The 23036-nt window shown below is 41.8% G+C and overlaps 1 protein-coding gene across 8 annotated transcripts in view; it reads left to right on the top strand.

Annotated features, from left to right (window-relative positions):
• The window catches only part of LOC126355958 (DNA repair and recombination protein RAD54B-like), a 385308-nt gene that overhangs the window by 261129 nt on the left and 101143 nt on the right, over positions 1-23036 (top strand). For 7 of the 8 annotated variants that reach the window (XM_050006553.1, XM_050006550.1, XM_050006555.1 and 4 more), the window contains one exon: positions 13875-14001. In XM_050006553.1, coding sequence (XP_049862510.1) covers positions 13875-14001 — 127 coding nt within the window. Of the gene's footprint in view, positions 1-13874; positions 14002-23036 lie in introns of those variants that run through there. The other variant, XM_050006557.1, reaches the window with a different exon arrangement.

The raw sequence follows: 23036 nt of genomic DNA, 5'->3' as shown, positions 1-23036 counted from the left end.
TTGCTGTACTTTGTTGCAAGCAGAAAAAGAAGGTGAATGAAAAATTGATTCAAGGAGTGTAAAAGATCACTCACAAAAACTTATTGAGAGAATTGAGTTTGAAAGTGATGGGTGGAGAGAATTATAACTTTTTGTGGGTTAATGGTCCAACATTTGATGCATTGCTGGAAATGGTTCTCCCCCATATATTCATTTCCTCATTCATAGGCACTCCCACCTGCCTCCTCCTCCTCCTCCTCCTCCTCCTCCTCCTTCACCACCACCACCACCACCACCACCACCACCACCACCTGCCCCCAGCCCTGTTGGATTAATGTCTGTGGATGCCCATCATCAAGAAACAAAGTAATTCAGTGAGATGCAGTTCCACCAAGTCAGAACTTGCATATCTAGTGGCTGTTCTTTTAAAAATGCAGTTTCACTGTATGGTATAAGAGTCATAGTTGATGAAACATGCCTTGGAATATGTTGTTGTGGTCTTCAGTCCTGAGACTGGTTTGTTACGGCTTTGAAATAATAAGTCTCTAAAGGATTATATTCAAGCAAGTAGTGTATATACAGTGATAAATATCTATATGTACTTTTATTCATAACTTTGCATTAATTAGTTTTTTTTAAAAAATGTTCCTTTGTGCCTGTTCCCTGTATTTTCTGAATAACAAATCATTCAATTCATTACTCGTAATTCTTCTATTTTTGTACTCATCTGCTGTTTAGTCACCAATCCTTGGTTGTCTGACAGCAGAACTGATGAGACGAAGCCTCTATTTACCCTAAACTCTCAACTTGCAAATGAACCTGCCTGGTTTCAGACCTGTACAGCCTGTTCTATGGTTTCCCACTATGAAATGCGTATTTATTTCATTGAGCATCCTCAACAAAAACACCTGGTTCATCACACCCAAGTAGCAGCTGAAACATGCTATTTGTGATGAGCAATTTGATCACATGATGCCATCAGAACTTTGACAATTATTTCATTCTGTGCTGGGTGTTAACTTTATGCCGAATACCACCTAATGTACACTTTGGATCATTAAACTCCCTCTGCAACTACAACTGACGATGATGATACATGAAGCTGAACTGTTAGAGAAACGTTTGGTCCTAGCAGACATGATATGTGTGTTACTACAGCACAGTCACCATATAAATTCCAAAGACACAGGGACATCCCCACATGCTGCAGCCCAGCCGCCCCAAGCACAGGCAAGGAGAGCTGACAGCTACTTCACTGTACTGAGCCTGGCCACCGACCAACAGGCAGCATCCAGCACAACTCTCGCAATGGCCACCACTGTTCTGAATATTACAACCCCTTCAAGGTCACAACACTACGGGTACCAAGCCCAGTTTGCTGACAATGCACCCAACTGCCATATCTTCCACTGCGGGTTCCCAAACTTCAAATGCGAGCTTCCTTAGGCACATTCTCTTGCACAGCGATGCTAAGCTGCCAACAGCTGCTACAGGTCACACAAATACAGACTTCCTCTTGGGCTCTTTTAATACATTTTCATGTTGTATGGGTTAAAAAATACTGCCCAGACATGGCAATACTTCATCAGTGGCATTCTTTTCCAGTAGCATACTGCTATGCATATCTAGATGACGTCCTCAACTTCGTCTATCCCTGAAAACCATGACCGACGCCTTGAAAAAATTCTCACCACTGTTAGTGATGGTGGTGTAGTGATCAGTGATCAACAAGACCATGACCAAATTAAGGAAAATGGAAGTTATCTTTCACAACCACCTAGGTAGCGCCACGGGCATCGAACCTATGCCAGAAAGGTCTGACACCATAAGACAGCTTCCACTGCCTCAGAATTATCAAAAAGTCCATTGCTTTCTTGGAATTTTGAATGTCCCAAGTAGCAGTGCTACAAGCGCCTCTAACTGACACACAAGCAGGTTCTAACAAACAAGGACAAAGAAAGTTTGACTGGACCACTGCAGTGAAGGACACATTTGAATGCACAGAAGATTGTCTCAGGCACATTGTCACACTCCATTCCTCATACTCAACTATCTTTCACCAAGGACACAATAATCACCATTGAGATCATACTACAACAGCCAGTCAGTGGAGTGAGACATCCCCGTCCTTTGTTCTTGTGAAAACTAGCACCCTCAAAATGGCCAGCTTTTGAAAGAGAACTCCTCACTGTTTGTGAATGTGTGAAATACTTTCATGAAGATATTGAAGTCCATCATGTTGTAGTGTTAACAGACCAGAAACCACTCATCAAGGCCATATGGCACTCATCAGAAGATGTAAACTCTTGTTGCTACCATCACCTGAACCTTATCTCCCAGTACATGACAGGTATACATCACCTGCAAGGAGCAGGCAGTCTCATTGCTGATTATTTATCGTGGGTCAGTACAGTCTCCTTCTGCTTTAACTACAAGAAACTAGCCATTGACCAATGTAATTGTGGGTACATTGCAAAACAAATGTACAACAACACTACACAGGCTTATTTATTGAATGACACATCATCTCGGAGCCTATGACATCTGTAGCAGGGTCCAGCCACTCGTGCCGCTAACATTGTGATAAAATTTTTTTGACTGACTTCACATTTTCTCCCAATCTAATGTCAGTGCCACATTTTGTCTTATAATGGAAAGCTTCATATGACCAACACCAGGTGGGACATGGGCAAAAGCATGCACACCGTGCCAGTGCAGTAAGGTCGGAAGCTATGCACACACACAGTATTGATATCACCAAAGCTTACTTCCACCATATTCATGCCGACTTTGTTGGCCTCCTCCCATAGTTGGAGGATGTCAATGATAGACAGAGTCAATTTAAAGACATCACAGCAGAATCTGTGGCCCATGCCTTTGTAGAGACTAGGATTGCAAGATTTGGCACACCAGATATGATTACCACAGACCAAAGGCACCAGTTTGAATCAGCACTCTTCACTTCCCTGTAACTTCTGCAGTTTCAAGTGTAACCGCATCACAGCGCGTATTACCTTCAGAATAAAGGCTTGGTCAAGTGGTGACACTAAATCCTCAAAGCAGCCTATATTTGTCACAGCAGATTGTGGACTGAAGTGCTACCTTTGGTACTAGTTGGTGTCAGAACAGCCTTCAACAAGACCTGCAGGCATCATTCACTGGGCACTTTATGGCAAATCACTCATTCTTCCCACCAGTTTAGCCCTATCTGCACAATGCCATGAACACTCAGATTTACCTGCAATAGTTTAGCGATTAAAGGATCTCATCTGACATATCCAAGTACCAGCCCAGCCCCTCATTCGCATCACTTAGAGTCTTTGTACATAAAGCATTTGCAAACTGTTAACAATCATGCTGTGGGACTACACAGTGATGCTGCCATTGCAGCCTCAGTGCTCAGGCCCCTTCAGAGTTTTTAAAAGAGACAAACCTATGTTCAACACTCTTGATTAATGACAAACTAACAACAATCTTGATTCACCGCTTGAAACCAGCTTGGATTCTCAACAAGAATATCAACCATGGCTGTACTAACAATGACGATGAGTATTAATCACCACCCGACACACAGATGGCAGACCCCAATACATTGCATCCTGTTGCCATCCCCTTAGACCTCAGCAACTTCAAACCAGATGACTTCACTATCAAGCTTGCCCTTAATGATCTCTGCCTCACGGCTTGCAACAATGACACGCTTGCATTTGAAGACGATGTTGCATGCGTTGGACACCTCGTCAACACCTACATCCTCCCCAGGGACATCAGCTATGCTTCCATATCATCTCACCTTTCTACAGATGGTGTTCTGAGCACTGACTGCCTGACAGTCCTCCCACGATGGCCACATAAACCACTGTCTCATGATGGGGAGGGGCCTCCTGCTGCAGAGACGACATTTCTGTCGTCTCTCCCCATGCCACCAGACATGCCATCTGTGTCAATGTAAGAGCACATCAGGCACCTCCTGCTTCCCAACCAGCTCTCAGCATTGGCACCGCACACAACACAGCCCCAAGAAATGGTCCAGCTGTGTCCTGCAGTGCAGCCAGCCATGACACAAATGGTCATATACACCTGTGTAGGCCGACTCACTTATGCACACTTTGAGGGGGCACTCTGTGGTGGTGTTATAGCAACATCTTCCGTTGGCGAGTGAAAGGAGGTTTATCTTTGGACTGAACATAGACTTCAGTGTGTTCTGAGTCAAGATTGAATGTGGGTGTGTCATCTCACACTTTGCAAATAAATCTTTCATGAAACTAATTGTGTCGACTATGTTACTAGGACATTCATTACTAACCAACAGAGAATATTCCTTCAAACTTTCGGTTTACCCCATAACACTAACACTAGTACCAAAAGCTTTTGGAAACTAATCAACTTGGATTGTATATAGCTCACAAAAATCTGGGAACGACTAGTTGCTGACAGATGTGGTAGGTCGTGCTGTATTGCCAAAAGTGTGTGTGCTGTAGACACATCTCCCACTGCAGGTTGATAAGCTGCAAGTGCGATCCACGACTGCTGTCGTAGACTGGTCATGGGGTTATTACAATCAAAGCTCTTTGTAGTCCTCATTAAAATCTTCCAACCAGTGTACTAGTTATTTTCTTCTCCATTGTAATTTAAATCAAACACTTTAATATCTGTTCATTGACTACGCAAACTTCCTCAAGGACTCAGCATTCATTTGCTGGGCATGGGCTTGGCAACCTGGGCTTCCTGAGCTGGGGACTGGGAAGTGCTGCCCATCCTCTGTCACTGTATGCTCTAGGCATGTTTCAGGGGCCACCATGTGGCGTGGTGGTGGAACATTGTGTGTCACAGGGAACGGGAATCTTGCCCTGACTGCTCAGATTGTGTGGGTAGTAAAAAGCTCTATTTAAAAAAAAAATAATAAAAATTAAAAAAAAAAATTGAATCTCAGGATGAGCTACGAAGCAATGAGGTGGACAGCTGTTGAGGTGGAAGAATCGTTAGCAGGCAACCTCTGGGGAACCTGCCACACCTCAGTTCTATAAGGCTTACTTGGCACGTGGGGCTCTATCTGAGTGTACTCCCATTTCCCCAGCTGCTTGTGGGACCTAGATGGAACCATCGAAATCTTCAGCTTCTCTTTCCAGTATATGGGTGTACTGCCTGGATGTATTCACACCCATTCATCCAAAAGAACAGAGAGAGGCTAGCCCTCCTGATAATAAGAATCATTTGGACTTAATTTACACGGCCCATGGAGTCATAAACAATGTTGTTTTTCTGATGATAAAGAGGAAAGGGGGGGGGGGCATGTTGAAAAAGTGTCTTCTGTCTGTATCCATAAAGGCTTGAAAGGCCTTGTTGGCCCTTTAAAATCTATTAAATGGCTGTGTAATGCTCATTGTTGGTCAAAATAACTGTTCAAAGCAGGTGGAATATCTCGAGAAATCACATGTGGTGACGTGCCATGATATTGTGGATATGGACATAGCAGAGCTGAAACAAGAATTGGCATACCAGGGAATAATGGATGTGGAGCAGCGAATGTGGAGGACTAATGGAGAAACTGAAAAGACTGACACTTTCATTGTCACAGTCAGTTCTACAATGCTGCCTGAACATTTTATGACAGGGTTTATTTGACTTACAGTTAGACCTTACATACCAAACCACATGTGGTGCAATTAATGACGGCATTTTGGCCATGCAAACAAGAGTTGTGGAGATGAAGCAACCTGCAGGAAATGCGGAAAAGCAGCCCATAACGCTGGTGACTGACTGCCTGTCTCGAGCGATCTGCGTCAACTGCTCTGGGAGCCACCCAGAGTGGAGCCGAGACTGTCCTGTTTTTGCTGACGAGTGCAAAATACAGGAAATGGAAGTGATCAAGCGAGTCCCTTATGCTGAAGCCAAAAGAAGAATATAAGGGGATGAAACCTCCCGTCTTTGCCACCTTGTATTCTTGCCTGGTACAGAAATCTGTTCCCAGTTCCCAAGGTGGATGCTTTTGTGCAGACAATGTCCAGTGTGCCACTATCCACCACAAGCACATCTAATTTCATGTGTACATGCAAAGGCAAAGCGAGTAAGAACAAAGCAATCTAAGCAACTGCAACAGAAAGGACCGCCAACAGTTCTGCATTGAGCATAAAGAAGGCACATGAAAAGCAGAGTGCCACTTAGTGTCCCCCCCCCCTCACCCCCCACCCTCGCGCCCCCACCCCCACCCCCCACCCTCCACCCATCCTCAAAGGGACAGGGTTCAGGGAAAGGATTAAAACACATAGGTCAAAAGCTGTCCCAGGTGCCATCAGACGTTGTTCTGGCATGTCTAACTGATGAGAAGGATATCATGGTGTTACATGTCTCGGACCCAGGCAGCCCCTCCACTCCCCCCCCCCCCCCCCCCCCTCGCTTTATAAGTGTTTCACCTCCCTGATGCAAAGATAGGGGTAATTTAAAACCACACTGATGAAATGGCTCCCATACTACAGTGGAATTTGATTGGGTTCTGGACTCATGTGGATGAATTGAAACTCCTAGTACAGGCATGACCTTTGTGATTGTGTTTACAAGAAACAAATTTTAAAGATACTGATGCCCCTGTGCAATAGGGCTGTATTCTATGCCACAAAGATGACCTAACAGGGGAAAGAGCCAATGAAGGAGTCGCCGTGTTTATCACCAATTTGCACCACTCATCTGCGCTCCCCCCTCCCCCACATCCCCTCTCCCCAGCTACTGACCTGCAAGCAGTTGTTGTTGAAGTTCATGTGTGTCAGAGGATCACTCTTTACTCATTGTATTTACCTCTGGAAGATTCAGTAGACTCTAAGGCACTCACAGATCTTATAGAACAACTACCCCAACCATTTCTCATACTTGGAGCCTTCAACACCCTTCATGTTTCGTGGGGCTCAACCTCTACTTGCCTTAACGGTCAGATTTAGGAGAGCCTCATGTCATCTCATGAGCTGTGCTACTACTGGGTCATTGTCAGACATTGACCTCTCCTTCTGCTCGCCAGCCCTCGTAGACTTTGTTCAGTGGAAAGTCATTGATGACCTTAATTATAGTGCTCTGGATGGAATGTTACCTGAAGAGCAGCCACCAAAATAGATTATTAGCGTGGCTAGCTGGATGCTGTTCAGCCATCTGGCTGGGTTCGAACACCACGGCAGAGGCCAGGAATGATTGGACCACATCACACGAGTAATCCATTATGCTGCTGACTTATCCACTCCCAAGTCTTCTGGTCGTCTTAGGAGGCAAACTGTACCCTGGTGGACTGATGAGTGCCATTCAGTGACCCAGGACGGGCATGCGGCTGTTCGCTGGTTGAAATGCCGCACAATAGCGGACAATGTCACAGCCTTTTGAGTTGCGAGAGCCAAGACTCGACACATAATTAAATAGAGCAACAGTTCCTGGCACAGTTCCATTAAATAGAGCACAGTTCCTGGAGTCCATTAATTGTTCCACTTGTTCTACAAAAGTATGGGAAGCCATCTGGAGGATTTCTGATAAACACAGTTGTTTATCTATAGCAGCAGTACTGAAACAGTTATGTCTCCAGGCAACACCCCAGGACATTGCTCAGGCACTGGCAGAACGTTTCACAAAAACTACTGGCAATGTAAGCCATGATCTGGTGTTTCGTTGCCACTATCAACAACCTTTTCCTGCTAGTGGCAGCTATTCAGTGGGCTTTCCTGCATAAAAATCAGTGTATTAGCATATTCTTTAATACCAATAAAGCCTGCGATACTATGTGGAGACACAGTATTCTTGCACAACTGCACCAATGAGGCTTTTGTGCCACCTCCCCATCTTCATACTCTCTATCCTGTCCCAGCGGGTTTTTAGGATCCGAGTTGGTGATATTGTTTTCAGCAGAAAAATGGTGTCCCCCAGGGCAGTGTTTTAAGTGTTACCCTCTTAGCCACACTCATAAACAGTACCATGTCTATGGTAAGGAGCCCTGTACAGTGTTCCTTATTTGTGAATGGTTTTGCTATTTTCTATTCCTCCTCCAGTGTTGCACCAGTGAGCCATCAGTTACAGCTTGCATTGGAGAGTTTACAGGAGGGGACTGTAAAGATGGGTTTTCAGTTTTGTACAGATTAGTGTGTGTGTGTTCATTTTAATCATTCTCATCATATTTGTAATTTACCTGTCTTACATACGATGGACACCATTTTATATTTTAGAGACTTGGTGCGATTCCTGGGCCTCATGTTTTCCCCCAAAATCTCATGGTTGCTGTACCTGAGACACTTGAAAGCCAGAACCCTGAAGGCACTGAACATCATGAAGTGCTGTAGCAATAGGTCTTGGGGAGCAGACAGGGTACATATGCTCCAGTTTTATAGAGCTATCATGATTAGACAGTGGGTGCACAGTACACAGATCGGCATGGTCTTCTTATTTGAAGATCACTGAAACTGTCCACCAATAAGGGATTAGGCTAGCCAAGTATGCTGTAAGGACCAGTCCCACACCCAGTCTGTGTGCTGAGGCTGGAGAACTGCCACTTACAATTCAAAGCTCCAAATTCATCCGCATACCATAAAGTTACTCATCCCCCTTTTCTCTCATTGTCCACGAGCAGCAAGGCCATTTGGGATTCATGTGCAGCATGTGCTGGCGTCACTTGGAGTGGAGCAAGTACAACTACAAATCCAGAATTTTAATCATCTGCTGCCCTGGTTACTGGAGAGGCCAAGCATAATTTTAGATTTAGTGCAGTATAGGAGAAATTGTATTACCTTTTATATGAGCACCACAATTATGTAGCTTTCCTTATGGATGGGTCTAAACAGGGGGGCTCTGTTGATTGCTCTGCTGTTTTTCCAGATCGTGTCCTCAAGGTTCAACTACCTCAAGAATGTACTGTCTGCAATACAGAATTACATGCAATCTTGTGGGCACTGGAGCAGATAAGACAATTCTTCCAGGGATTAATTCATTGTCTGTTCCGATTCTCTGATTGCCATTCACTCTCTACAATGTTTGTGCCCAACAGATAAAGTCCAGAATATCCAGGATCTCCCCCTCCATATACAACAATGGGGGAAGGAGGTATCTTCCTGCTCGGTACCAGGGAACATGGATTTTGCAGGGAATGAACAGGCGAATCTAGCAGCCAAGGAGGTGTGTCGTGGTCCTCAAGTTATTTCAGTATACCACCCCCTGCAGGTTCTCACCTGCATTGATGGGAAGACAAGAGCAGTATGTGGGTGACCATTACCCTGTTGGAAAACACCCCGTGGAATGCTGTTCATGAATTGCAGCACAACAGGTTGAATCACCAGACTGACATACATGTTTGTAGTCAGGGTGCGTGGGGTAACCATAAGAGTGCTCCTGCTGTCTTGTGAAATTACACCTGAGACCATAACTCCAGGTGTAGGTCCAGTGCATCTAGCACGCATGGAGGTTCGTTGCAGGCCATCAACTGGCCTCCTTCCAACCAGCACATGCCCATCACTGGCACCTAGGCAGAAACATTTTTCACCAGAAAACATAACAGACCTCCACCCCGCCCTCAAGTGCGATCTGTAGTGCCAGCTGCTGCTCAGATAGCTGCTGCATATGCAGTTTAATGGGCTGCAAGATGGTCTTCCCTCTTGGTAATGCCACGAGGCCATCCACAGCTCAATCTTCTTGTGACCGTACATTCTTGTGATGACTGCTGACAGCAGTCATGTACACTGCCTGCGTTCCAGCCAAGTCTTTATGCAGTATCGTGGATGAAACATCCAATTTATTGTAGTCCTATTATGTTCAAACTCAGTGAGGTGTTGATAATGGTGTCTTTGTTGTCTTAAAGGTATTTTAGAGTAACATCAACTCATGATGTTCTATTTCAAAGGTAACTAATGCTCATGACTGTTACAGCACATATTCAAACCAAACATGATTTGCATCCTCATAGTGGCACTGCAAGCACCACTCTTATGTGACTGGTGTGAAACATCATCTTTCAACTTTTGTTTATGTTGCACAACTCCTTTTTAGTGTGTCATTTTTTTTCCTTCAGTGTACTAAGAAAACCAAAAGAAAATTGGGTCAAACAATAGAAAATCCCGGATGGAATGTAACAATATTATGGGAAGGAAAGTTGCTACTCACCACATAGTGGAGGTGCTGAGTTGCAGATAGGCACAACAACAAGACTGTCACAAAAAGAAAATTAGTTTAGTTTTATCTCTGTTGTTAACACTTAATGATACCACAAAGCCAACTGCTAATTACATCATATTTCTTTCAGTGTATTCTTCCTGTATAAAAAATTTCAGGGCAGATTTTGACATGTCAGATTGGATAGTTCTTTAGTAAGACCAAGTACAAATTGTCACTTTACAGTAAGAAGAGCTCTCAGCATAAGAAGTTGCCCACTGAATTAGTTTACACCAACTGATGTAATTTTAATATTCATTTGGTATCATAAGACATAAAGCATGGATCTGCTTTTTATTGGTCATCTGTTCAACAATACCAGCTGATGTCCCTTAGCTATAAATTATTTCTCATCGGTACCCTGAGGAGGAGGCAGCAGGAAGGGTTGTATTGACCTGACAATACGCAGCCATCTGCATACAATGACTTTGGCATTCTTTTATGAACAACAATTTAGCTCCTCTCTCCACCCTCCTTTTCCTCACCCCATCACTGATGTGTAACCAGGGGGCCAATGGGGGCCTGAATTGACTCTGGATCACTAGTATGTGGCACTCTTTACTGAATAGAGTAGGACTTGTTTCACACCTGATGTTTGTTATAGAAGATTATGGAGGCACCCCAATGTTTGACACTGCTGTTTGTATTATTTATGTGAAATGGACTAGAAATCAACACTAGTGTGCTTGCCAGAAGTTACAGGGCCTGGAGAAAAACTTGCATTGTAGTGGTCACAGTTGAGGATATTAGGACAAGTGCAAACATTAGTTTGGAGCAGCAACAGAAATGTTGTATACAATAAAGCAGTTATCTAGGAGATAGTGGGTAGTAAGTGTATCTCTGTTTTTCAGCACGCAGTTAACAGTTTGAAGGCAGCTGGACTTATAGCCTTAGGTGGTACAATTGAAATACTTTAATAGAAGACTCAAATGTTATCAAAGTTTGCTAACAATTATATAAGTATCTTAAATTAATCATATACAGTTGATATTCCTGAAACATATTGAGTCCCACCTTTATCATAGGGAGACATACTAAGGTAGTCCATGAAGCTGTGGTAGCCATAGCACCAGTGTGGTGCAATGGATGGTGCATCTACCTAGTAAGCAGGAGCCCTGAGTTCGAATCCCAGCACTGGTACATATTTTAATTCATTGCTTCAGCCTACACTGTTATCATATATAATAGTGCGTGGGAAAAAACTCCCATGTTTAAAGGATTGATATGGAAACCTTCAAGCCTTATAATAAAAGCTAACAGTAAAGTGTAGGAAGTGAGGCACATAAAATATTCAAAGCAAACTACTGGACACATTGCATGTATAGAATTATCAACAAGGCACACAAGTTAGTGTGACCAATACTGCTGCCAATAAAGTTGAAGAAATTGGTAAGGAACGTGAGGAGACTATAAGTAGTAAAAGAATATTTTATTCAAGACAGTTATGACTTCTTCAAATGGCTACCTCAAGTAGAGAAATGACAAATAAAAGAAAGTGGAAAGTGAGTAGAAGTCATGCAACAATTTTGAAGCAGAATAGTTTGGAGACACCTCATGGAAGTTTTCAAATTTCGAAATCATTAGGTTTCAAAATTTGCAGTTAGCTCTAAGCAACTTTCATAGTGGAACTGTCTTGGAGCTCAGGGATGAGTGCCAGCAAAAGTAAGGTGAAAGGATTGCATTCATGGTTAGCATATTATGCTTGAGAGACTTGTATTTATTTATAGCAACAGAGGGAGGATTTTTTCTTGTAATTAGCTTTTTAGGTGATATTGCTTGACAAAAATAGGAAATGGATTCTGGTTAATGACCTGTCATCTGTTAAATTACCAGATGCCAAGTTTGTGTTATTTGCAGATGATGCAAACATTGCAATAAATAGTAAATCAAATATAAATTTAGAAAGGGCAGCTAATAAAATTTTAGCCAATAACTGTCATTTAACTTTGAAAAGACCCACTGTATGCAGTTCAGAACTTCTAAGAGATTTCCTTCTAGTGTGTGTATAAAATATGATGACTTGGAAATAGTAGAAGTTGAGAGTGTGAAATTCTTGGGATTACAACTTGATAATAAATTCAGTTGGGAGCGACATACTAACGAACTGCTAAAGTGCCTAAACAAGTCTGTGTTTGCAATGCGAATGATGTCAGACATAGGAGATATAAATATTAAAAAACTGGCATATTTTACTTATTTTCACTCCATTATTTCGTCTGGTATCATATTTTGGGGTAACTCCACAAACTGAGAAAATTTTTTTAGAATACTGAAGTGTATAATGAGAGTAATATGTAGTGTAATTCCAAGAACATCATGTTGAAACCTATTCAAAGAATTGGGCATACTGATCACAGCTTCTCAGTGTATTTATTCCTTAATGAAGTTAGTTGTAAATAATACACCTCTTTTTCCAACTAACTGCTTAGTACACAGTATCAGGACTAGGAATAAGAACAATATACATAAAGATTCAAAATTACTTACTCTTGCCCAGAAAGGAGTCCAGTATTCAGCAACGCATATTTTCAGTTAGTTACCAGCAACCATTAAGTGTTTAGTTTCAGACAAGGCACAATTTAAACATAATTTAAAAGAATTTTTGGTGGCCAACTCCTGTTCCATCCATGAATTTCTTAACAAGTGCTGTAGGCCATTTTAATGAAAATTTATTATACTTTAATTTTTTACAATACTTGGTTGTAACAGCCAACTAACTACCTACTGTGTGAATGATGGGTGTATGGAAAGCAGATGTAAGTCTTAAGTCTGTAAATAGTGGAAGTTTAATTTTAAATCTTGTACATAATTTGACTGTTCTTAACTGAGGATCATTGAAATGAATAATTTACTTCAATTTTTGACAATACTTGATTGTAATAGCCAAGTAACTAGCTACTGTGTGAATGATGGATTTAATGAAAGCAGATATAAGTATTAAACCTGTAACTATTAGAAGTTTAATTTTAATTCATGTACATAATTTTACTGTTTGTTGACTGAGGATCATTAAAATTAATGAAACTCAAGGTTTTCTAATTACGTTTTTGTAATGTGTTTATCTGACATGTTCCACACCCTGGAGGATCCCCTCTTTTGTGGGTCTATGGAATGAATAAGTAATCTAATGTAAGCTAACTAATGTAATGTCACAGCTTTCTGTCACCAATTTCTATGTCATTTATTAAATAAATAAGCATGTGCTTGAATTATATTCGCGGAGGTTTTTCTGCCTGTGATTTGAAGTATTCTCAAGGTGTCCAAGTAACTTTATACCACTCAGATAAATGTTAAAGATGTGAATCTTGGTGTGCTAAAAAGGATGACAATTTGTTGATAGAAGTGAAGAGGTGATTACGAGATATGATCAAGTATGGACAATGTATTGTTAAGGTTTGTGAAAATTTGCATTACATGTCACTTGTAAGTCTCCCTATATGCTTGTAGTGGGTTATTGTTGTTGTTTGTGTTGTTGTTGTAGTATCCAGTCAGAAACATGTCTAGATTTACCATGCATTCTGAACCAAGTGCAATGCAAGAGATAATGTTTTAATAAATAAAAAAGTTCAACATGTAAATTAATTGATAACACTTACAGATTATACACTTTCTCTCATGTCGCATGTTGTACTAGAGGTAGATGTCTGTCAGTGTGTGTGCTTTATATTATGTTATGGTGAATATACATTTGTCTCTCACTATACCATCCTTTTCTTTTTTTATATTCGTAGGCTGCTTTCTGTGGGTACAATAGAAGAAAAAATCTTCCAACGCCAAATAAGCAAGACTGATCTAAGTGGTACAGTTGTAGATCCACAGAACAATAGTACCATTCGCTTGTCTAAAGAAGAACTTAAGGTTTGTGTTAATATTCATATCATTGTATGTCATTATCAAAATAAGTTTTTATTTATCACTTGAGTCATGATTGTTGTCCTCCTTCACTCTGCTTCCACCCTTTGTCTCCTCAATTCCCAGGACAATATTTCATATAGCAGCCTTCTTTGCTGCTGTAAACAATAACTCATAAGATCATCAAGGAATGGATCTACACTCATTAGAATGGGAGGAATAGGTGGACAAGTTATATGTGAAAATTTTGAAAACAAATCATAACCAGTATGAAAAGCCAAGCCCTGAATTTGTGGTATAATAGTTACTGTGTTCAAATAATTTTTATTGGCATTCTTCTTGTAATCAGAGTACTGTCACTGTGTGCAGAACATTGTGCTACATGTATTAATTCTTCTACATACCACTGAATATTTCTGGTCACTTGCCATGCCAAATGGAAGGCAGTTGTATTGGCACAATCTGAATGCTGTGTTTTAGTATCACAAAGTTTTATTTATTCCTTATCTACGGGTACCTGTAGTGGTGCCCCAGTGAAAAACAGATAGTGTTTGCCAATAGTTATTCTTGGCATGGTACTGGAAATGCAGGTATATAAGATTACACAATGTCACTTTCAAACTGCCACATATATCCATTGCAGAACTTGCTTTATTTGTGATCACCATGCACACAACTTATTGGCTAGAAGATACTGGCATGATGTTCTTTTAGTTGTGCAGTTGCTCTCACTTTTCTTTCACATCTTCTCTCCAGAAAAAGAAATGAGGTGAGCCCTGGAAAAGCAAGGAGGAGCTGACACTTGTTGCATTATGTGCAGGTTCAAGCATGGGTACATATTCTTTTTATGATGAGTCAAAGTCAGAAAATTGAGTAGTTTTGGTTTAGAACCTGAAAACTGTAAAAGGTGTAACCCAAATAAACCATTTAAAATTTTTTCCACAACTTAGGTTTCTGTGGGCTTAGATCCAAGGGCATCATAAATGAGTAAGTCTCATAAAACTAAAAGAAAAAATTAACTTTGAAATAAAAGCAAAATAATAATCAAAATAAAGGCAGGCAGTTGTGAAAGTACACATCTTTGTATCTGTGACATCAAAATCTGCTGCACAATAACATGTTGCTCTGCTGCGTGCATTGTAATATACTTGGATCTTCTTTGGCAAGCTGTTCACCAGATGGGTGAAATATTGCTGCTGAAGCCTATCCCACTCTTCAATGATGGCACTCCTGAGATCATTCATTGCGTGAGGATAGTTCCTACGATGATGCACTGAAACTTTCAGCTAGTCCCAAGTGCATCCTTTTGAGTTCATATCAGCAGATTGTGCAGGCTGTGCAGTCTAGTTGAGTAATTTTTGAGAACACTTCTAATGGAGAACAGCAGGTTTTCTTAGTATTTTAAAATGAACATAAACAGTCTCAACTGCAAGAAACCTCTTTTTTTTGTTATTACTGGTTTTGGTCAGTTACTGACCACCTTCAGTCCTCATACCATGTTGAGAGGTGGCGGCACACATTACAAACTCCACGAGCATCAGTGTGGTGAGCAGTTGGCATTTGTGGAGTTGGCAAAGCCTGCTCTGTTCACCACTATCTGAAGATGGTAACCATAAAAATAAAGTTTTCTTGTACTGGAAACTGTCTTTTTTTTTTAACTAGTTCATTCCTGTTTCATGGAGGCAGATGTTGATAGGATGGGCATGGTGTGCATTATCATCTTGAAAGATGATCCTATTGCTGAAATATTGACATAAGGTTGGACAATCCATTGGAGGATCCTGTCCCAGTACTGCATAGTACTCAAATTATTCTTAATAATGATGAGAGACATATGTATATGATACTGGTCCAAAACATGACTGTCCCACCTCCTTGCAGAATGCATTTCTGAGATGTGCATTGATATCTGGTCACTTCCATGCTCTTCTATGATGATCAAAAGGTGCCAGGCAAATCTTGCCCTCCTTGGTGAAAAGAACCTGATGCTATTGATTCAGGAACCATATTCCAGATGTTCCTCTTTCACAAACCAGGGTGTTGAGGAATTTGTACCGTTGTTTACAATGGACACCTAGAAGCCAGATTGTTCGTGCAAGTAGTTGTGTAGAGTCAAAGTCGATGAAGTTCTCCCAGCTGCCACTGAAAAGGCAGTAGGCAGTATGCAGTTCTGTTGCATTTTCATTGGTTTATTGTAACTCATAAGCGATCATCAGTTGGGTTTGGTTCACGAGTGATCGCTGCAAGGTTCATACCGAAATGCAGTGTTATTTTCAAAACCATTACACAGGTGACTGTACATAGTGGCTTCCTGTGGTGAGAGTAGTGCTGAGACAGATTACTCACTGTAAAAAAGCACAAATGATTAAGTAATGAGGGTTGTGTGAAACATATTTGAGTAGTTTGTATTTCAAGTCAGTGGAAATGTAGCCCCATGAATCATCAAATTCCTACTAACATTCTTATACATGATAGACATGGTGATATGGCAATTACTGGGAACTGTCCATTATTGTATATGACCAATTGCCTGTGTGTTCTTTGCATTGGTAGACAGTTGATGACTTCACTTTTTTCCGTTGATTAAAACTGATTGTGCTCCTATATCGGTCTGAAAGTATGTTGGAATATTGTTTTGTGATAGTTTCAGTATCAGTGTGCTTGTTGCTTGTTTGGACATAGGAATGAACCACACTGTGACTGAACTGCCGGTCTGTGCTATGCTCAGCTCTGATACATTACTGCCAATGGTGAAATGTTGCTGGCAATTTCTACATATCGGTTCTTGCTAACATTCAGGACATAACTAGGGCACCTGTGAATATTGTTGTGAATATTCTTCCTTAATACTACTTGTTAATAATAATGACACTAAGGAGGAGTTGCTGCTTGGTTTCTTTGACAGTGTTACTTGTCTCAGAATCATATTATTTCACAAGTGCTATGGCAGAAAATGACAATGACTGATTACACATCAGTTGCATGATCGTAAATACACCATTTTTATTGTATTTTAGCTATATCTGTGGTATTGGTAGTTTATAATCTCGTAGATATTGCATATGATTGCTATTCCTAGGACATTCTCCAAAGATAGTCCAATAATGTGAAGGTATTTATTAAATCTCTGCATCAGTAAATGACTACATCCCTTTTGAGGGAAACTGCATATGATTCATGGCATTGCTCATATGGTATTTAGTTTTTTCCCATTGTCCTCATACAAGGTGAGTCCTTCTCAACTTGGGGTTTGAGTGACCTGACCCTCTTCCATATCCTTCTCTAACTGCCTCGCTTTCTTCCCTGAGGCAGGGACTAATAGCTTCAAAAGCTAGAAGTAGTTACTTCACTGTTTAATGTGTCTAGCAGCAATATTAGGCTTTCATCTTCTGAGTGTAATTGATGGCCACCCATTGCATTTCTTTGTAATGTTATAATTTGAAATCTTGCCTTATTATCATATCATGATGAATATATTTGTATGTGACATCCAAGTTCCTTGCCATTGCAATGTTTTCAGTAGATAATTTACAAAAGGTATCCAGTTACTGTGTTCAGAATCTGTAATAATCTCACTAGATATGATCTCTCCCTCTCTTTTTACAGCGATAAATGTCACCACAATTGACAGTGTTGTATTCCAGTTAGAATATAAGACTTTACAGCTATTCACTTCCATTTACAGCCATCTTTCTCTTCTAAATACTGTGTGATCATTATCATCAAAAATTAGTGATATTAATTTCTAGACCTTACCATTGATGCTCATGAAGTTAATTATGCAAGCATGCTGAAAAGGAAAGCCTCCAAATTTTGTGTGTGAAAACTCTTAAAAGTTTTCAGATAAAGCAAACATTATTAACATTTTACATCTTTATTCTTTGTATCTAAGTACTTGCAACCCTCTGCTGATAGAGGTCTCTGAATTGTGTGTGTGTGTGTGTGTGTGTGTGTGTGTGTGTGTGTGTGTGTGAGAGAGAGAGAGAGAGAGAGAGAGAGAGAGAGAGAGAGAGAGAGAGAGAGAGAGAGAGAGTGTCAGTCATAATTACATCGGTGCATGAAAATCAGTGTGCTATAATCCAGATGTGACTCACTCACTCCTTCGGCATGACAATGCCAGACCACACCTGGGCTGTGGAACACGTGCGACAAACCTATGCTTTGGGTTCACTGTCATTTATCATTCTCCATACAGTCCCACCATGTCCCCAACATATTTTTATCTGTTTCCAAAACTCAAAAGAACTGCTTCAAGGGCTTTGCTGTAATAGTGATGAAGCAGTGCAAGCAGGGGCGAGATTATGGCTCTGTCAACAAAGTCAGACATTCTACGGTGATGGTATCAACAAACTGGTCTCTCTTTGGGAAAAATGTGTTCATCATCAGGATGACTATGTTGAAAATAAATATGTAGACATGAAGAATAAAGATGTAGAAGGTTAATAAAGTTTGCTTTATTTAAAAAGCTTTAAGCGTTTTTATATAAGAAATTCAGAGACATTACTTTTCAGGGCACCCCCTTATAATATTTTCTATTTGTGATATAAAGAACGAATCACTGTATCCTATTACTAGTATGTGTGAGTGTAACTGTGTCGAATGTGGTACTGCTGTGCTCGTGCACTTGAGTTGGCCGCCAATTGTACCAGCCCAAGCCTGTCTGCAGGAGGCGTGCACACATACAGTCTCCACTCTCTAGTTTGTATCGTGCACATCAGTTCTCTCTGTATGTTATTCTAGTTTGTACCGTGCACATCAGTTGTGATGTGTCTTGTGTAGTCCCAAGAGGCTGTTATCATTATAATTCATAGGTTATGAAAAAACTATATTTTTGTGACTTGGATCAGTTTTGCGTAATACTTGGTTACTACAAAAATAGCCTCTCGGGACTCCACAAAACACAACACAATTGATGAGCATGGTACAAACTAGAATAACACGGAGAAAGCCAGTCATTGCTGCTCTGTGCGTCAGTCACAGGCAGATGGTGTGGCAGAGACTGTGCCACGCACACACCTCCCACAGGTGGCGTCTACATCTACTTGGTTACTCTGCAATTCACACTTAAGTGCCTGGCAGAGGGTTCATCAAACCATTTTCATACTACTTCTCTACCATTCCACCCACGAATGGAGTGTGGGAAAAAGGAACACCTGAATCTTTCCGTTCAAGCTCTGATTTGTCTTATTTTATTATGATGATCATTTCTTCCTACGTAGGAGGGTATCAACAAAATATTTATGCAATCGGAAGAGAAAGTTGATAATTAAAATTTCGTAAATACACTCCTGGAAATGGAAAAAAGAACACATTGACACCGGTGTGTCAGACCCACCATACTTGCTCCGGTCACTGCAAGAGGGCTGTACAAGCAATGATGGGTAGCAGTGTGGAGAAACGTAGGTCACCAGATAGTGGACATACACTTCTCTCTTTCCTAGTTCGGCAAACTGAAGACGTGCGTGTGTTGGCCGTCGAATGGCGCTAGCTGCGCAGCATTCGTGCACCGCCGCCGTCAGTGTCAGCCAGTTTGCCGTGGCATACGGAGCTCCATCACAGTCTTTAACACTGGTAGCATGCCGCGACAGCGTGGACGTGAACCGTATGTGCAGTTGACGGACTTTGAGCGAGGGCGTATAGTGGGCATGCGGGAGGCCGGGTGGACGTACCGCCGAATTGCTCAACACGTGGGGCGTGAGGTATCCACAGTACATTGATGTTGTCGCCAGTGGTCGTCGGAAGGTGCACGTGCCCGTCGACCTGGGACCGGACCACAGCGACGCACGGATGCACGCCAAGACTGTAGGATCCTACGCAGTGCCGTAGGGGACCGCACTGCCACTTCCCAGCAAATTAGGGACACTGTTGCTCCTGGGGTATCGGCGAGGACCATTCGCAACCGTCTCCATGAAGCTGGGCTACGGTCCCACACACCGTTAGGCCGTCTTCCGCTCACGCCCCAACATCGTGCAGCCCGCCTCCAGTGGCGTCGCGACAGGCGTGAATGGAGGGACGAATGGAGACGTGTCGTCTTCAGCGATGAGAGTCGCTTCTGCCTTTGTGCCAATGATGGTCTTATGCGTGTTTGGCGCCGTGCAGGTGAGCACTACAATCAGGACTGCATACGACCGAGGCACACAGGGCCAACACCCGACATCATGGTGTGGGGAGCGATCTCCTACACTGGCCGTACACCTCTGGTGATCGTCGAGGGGACACTGAATAGTGCACGGTACATCCAAACCGTCATCGAATCCATCGTTCTACCATTCCTAGACCGGCAAGGGAACTTGCTGTTCCAACAGGACAATGCACGTCCGCATGTATCCCGTGCCACCCAACGTGCTCTAGAAGTTGTAAGTCAACTACCCTGGCCAGCAAGATCTCTGGAACTGTCCGCCATTGAGCATGTTTGTGACTGGATGAAGCGTCGTCTCACGCGGTCTGCACGTCCAGCACGAACGCTGGTCCAACTGAGGCGCCAGGTGGAAATGGCGTGACAAGCTGTTCCACAGGACTACATCCAGCATCTCTACGATCGTCTCCATGGGAGAATAGCAGCCTGCATTGCTGCGAAAGGTGTATATACACTGTACTAGTGCCGACATTGTGCATGCTCTGTTGCCTGTGTCTATGTGCCTGTGGTTCTGTCAGTGTGATCATGTGATGTATCTGACCCCAGGAATGTGTCAATAAAGTTTCCCCTTCCTGGGACAATAAATTCACGGTGTTCTTATTTCAATTTCCAGGAGTGTAGATCTCGCCGTGAAGAAAACCGCCTTTGTTTTAGTGACTGTCACCCCAACTCGCATATCATACCAGTGACACTGTCACTCCTATTGCACGATAACACAAAATGAGCTGCCCTTTTTTGCACTTTTTGATGTCCTGCGTCAATCCAACTGGTAAGGATCCCATACCACACAGCAATATTCCACAGAGGACAGACAAGTGTAATGTAGGCTGTCTCTTTAGTGGGTTTGTCGCGTCTTCTAAGTGTTTTGTCAACAAAGTGCCATCTTAGTTTCACCCTCCCCACAATATTATCTATGTGGTCTTTCCAATTTAAGTTGCTCATAATTGTAATTCCTAGGTATTTAGTTGAACTGACAGCCCTTAGATTTGTGTGATTTATCGTATACCCAAAATTTATTGGATTTCTTTTAGTTCCCATGTGAATTATCTTGCACTTTTTTTTTGTTTAGTGCCAATTGCCACTTTTCACACCATATAGAAATTATCTGTAGATCATTTTGTAATTGGAATTGATTTTCTGATGATTTTACGAGATGGTAAATTTCAGCGTCGTCTGCAAACAATCTAATTGGGCTGCTCAGATTATCACCTAGATCATTTATATAAATCAGGGATAGCCGGGGAGATATGACACTACCTTGCAGAACGCCAGATATCACTTCTGTTCTGCTCGATGATTTACTGTCTGTCACTATGGGCTTTGACCTGTCTGACAAGAAATCATGAACCCAGTCACACAACTGAGCTGATACTCCATATGCACGCAATTTGATTGATAGTCGCTTGTGAGGAACGGTATCAAAAGTCTTCTGGAAATCTAGGAATATGGTATCGATCTGAGATCCCTTGTCGACAGCACTCATTACTTCATGGGAATAAAGAGCTAGCTGTGTTGCACAAGAACGATATTTTCTGAATCCGTGTAGGTTATGTATTAATAAGTCATTTTCTTCAAGGTGTTTCATAATGTTAGAGTACATGCAGTATATGCTCCAAAATCCTACTGCAAATTGAGGTCAGTGATATGGGTCTGTAATTCAGTGGATTACTCCCATTTCCTTTCCTGAATATTAGTGTGACCTGTGCTACTTTCCAGTCTTTAGGAACAGACCTTTCGTCAATTGAGCAGTTGTATATGATTGCTAAGAATGGCGCTATTGTGTCTGCATACTCTGAAAGGAACCTGATTGGTATACCATCTGGAGCGAAAGACTTGCCTTTCTTAAGTGATTTGAGTTGTTTCATAACACCTAAGATATCTGCTTTATGTGGCCTCCAGTGGCCGGGAATCTACATCCATGACCACTGCAGATTTTGCTGAACTTCCAGTTTAAACCCTCATTTTGAATCCAAACCAGAGGACCTTAATTGGTTCTGAGAACAATACTGTAAATCATGAGATGTGCTTCCACATTGCATATGAACTTAGCTGTCTTCATTACTGAAGCATGCTATGGAAAGGAACTGAGGATTGCCTGTGAATCCAGGCAGCAAATGTTATGCATGATGACATGAGCCATAATTTACCAGTGTACTCACTATCCATTGTAAGAACTGTTTCCATATATCAAAAGGGACCCCATGGGGAACACAGTAGTGCACAAGAGACTTCTTACCTGAAATGCCAGCTATTTCACCGAAGTATTCTACTGCCTGCCTACTGATGGAACTGATACTTAGTACTGTACTCATCCTCTGTACTTACCCAGACCTCTCCAGAGTATCTGTTTGATGCCCATGTTATCTCCAATTTATTCTCAACAGCAGACAGCACCTCATAACTGTTGTTCAGGTGAAAGGGGGCAACTTCGTGGCCAATACCCTCATTTGCATTTTGCCCAGAGATTTGTGACACAGCTACAGCCTGCCATTCAACTTTGGGTGAAGACATACAACTCAGATGCAACATCAGAGAGTCCAGGTGATACTTGAGGTGTCAGAAGAGCTACCGCAGCCCAAGACAGCAGCCTCAAGCCTGTAGCCCTCAGCCAATGCAGTTTTTTGTTGTTTCCAGAAAGTGACCTATTCCACCAGCATCTACCCAAAATATGTACAGCCCCTGTCAACGTTTTACTACATAAAACATACATAATCATATGAAATAAAGTACTAACCCGAGTGACTGAATATTACCAGATGATCACAGTGTGAGAGCTATGATGAGATCAGATGACATGGCTGTTACACAGGAGATGACACAAAACTTTGTTGTAAAACAGTGCAAACTGCAGTAAATTTCATAATTTTAATTTTTCTTTATTTTCATTATTTTCTTCTTATAAGTA

Source organism: Schistocerca gregaria, chromosome 3, assembly GCF_023897955.1.
Source record: "Schistocerca gregaria isolate iqSchGreg1 chromosome 3, iqSchGreg1.2, whole genome shotgun sequence".
NCBI classification, from domain to species: domain Eukaryota; kingdom Metazoa; phylum Arthropoda; class Insecta; order Orthoptera; family Acrididae; genus Schistocerca; species Schistocerca gregaria.
This window is presented reverse-complemented; position numbering and strand designations above follow the sequence as displayed.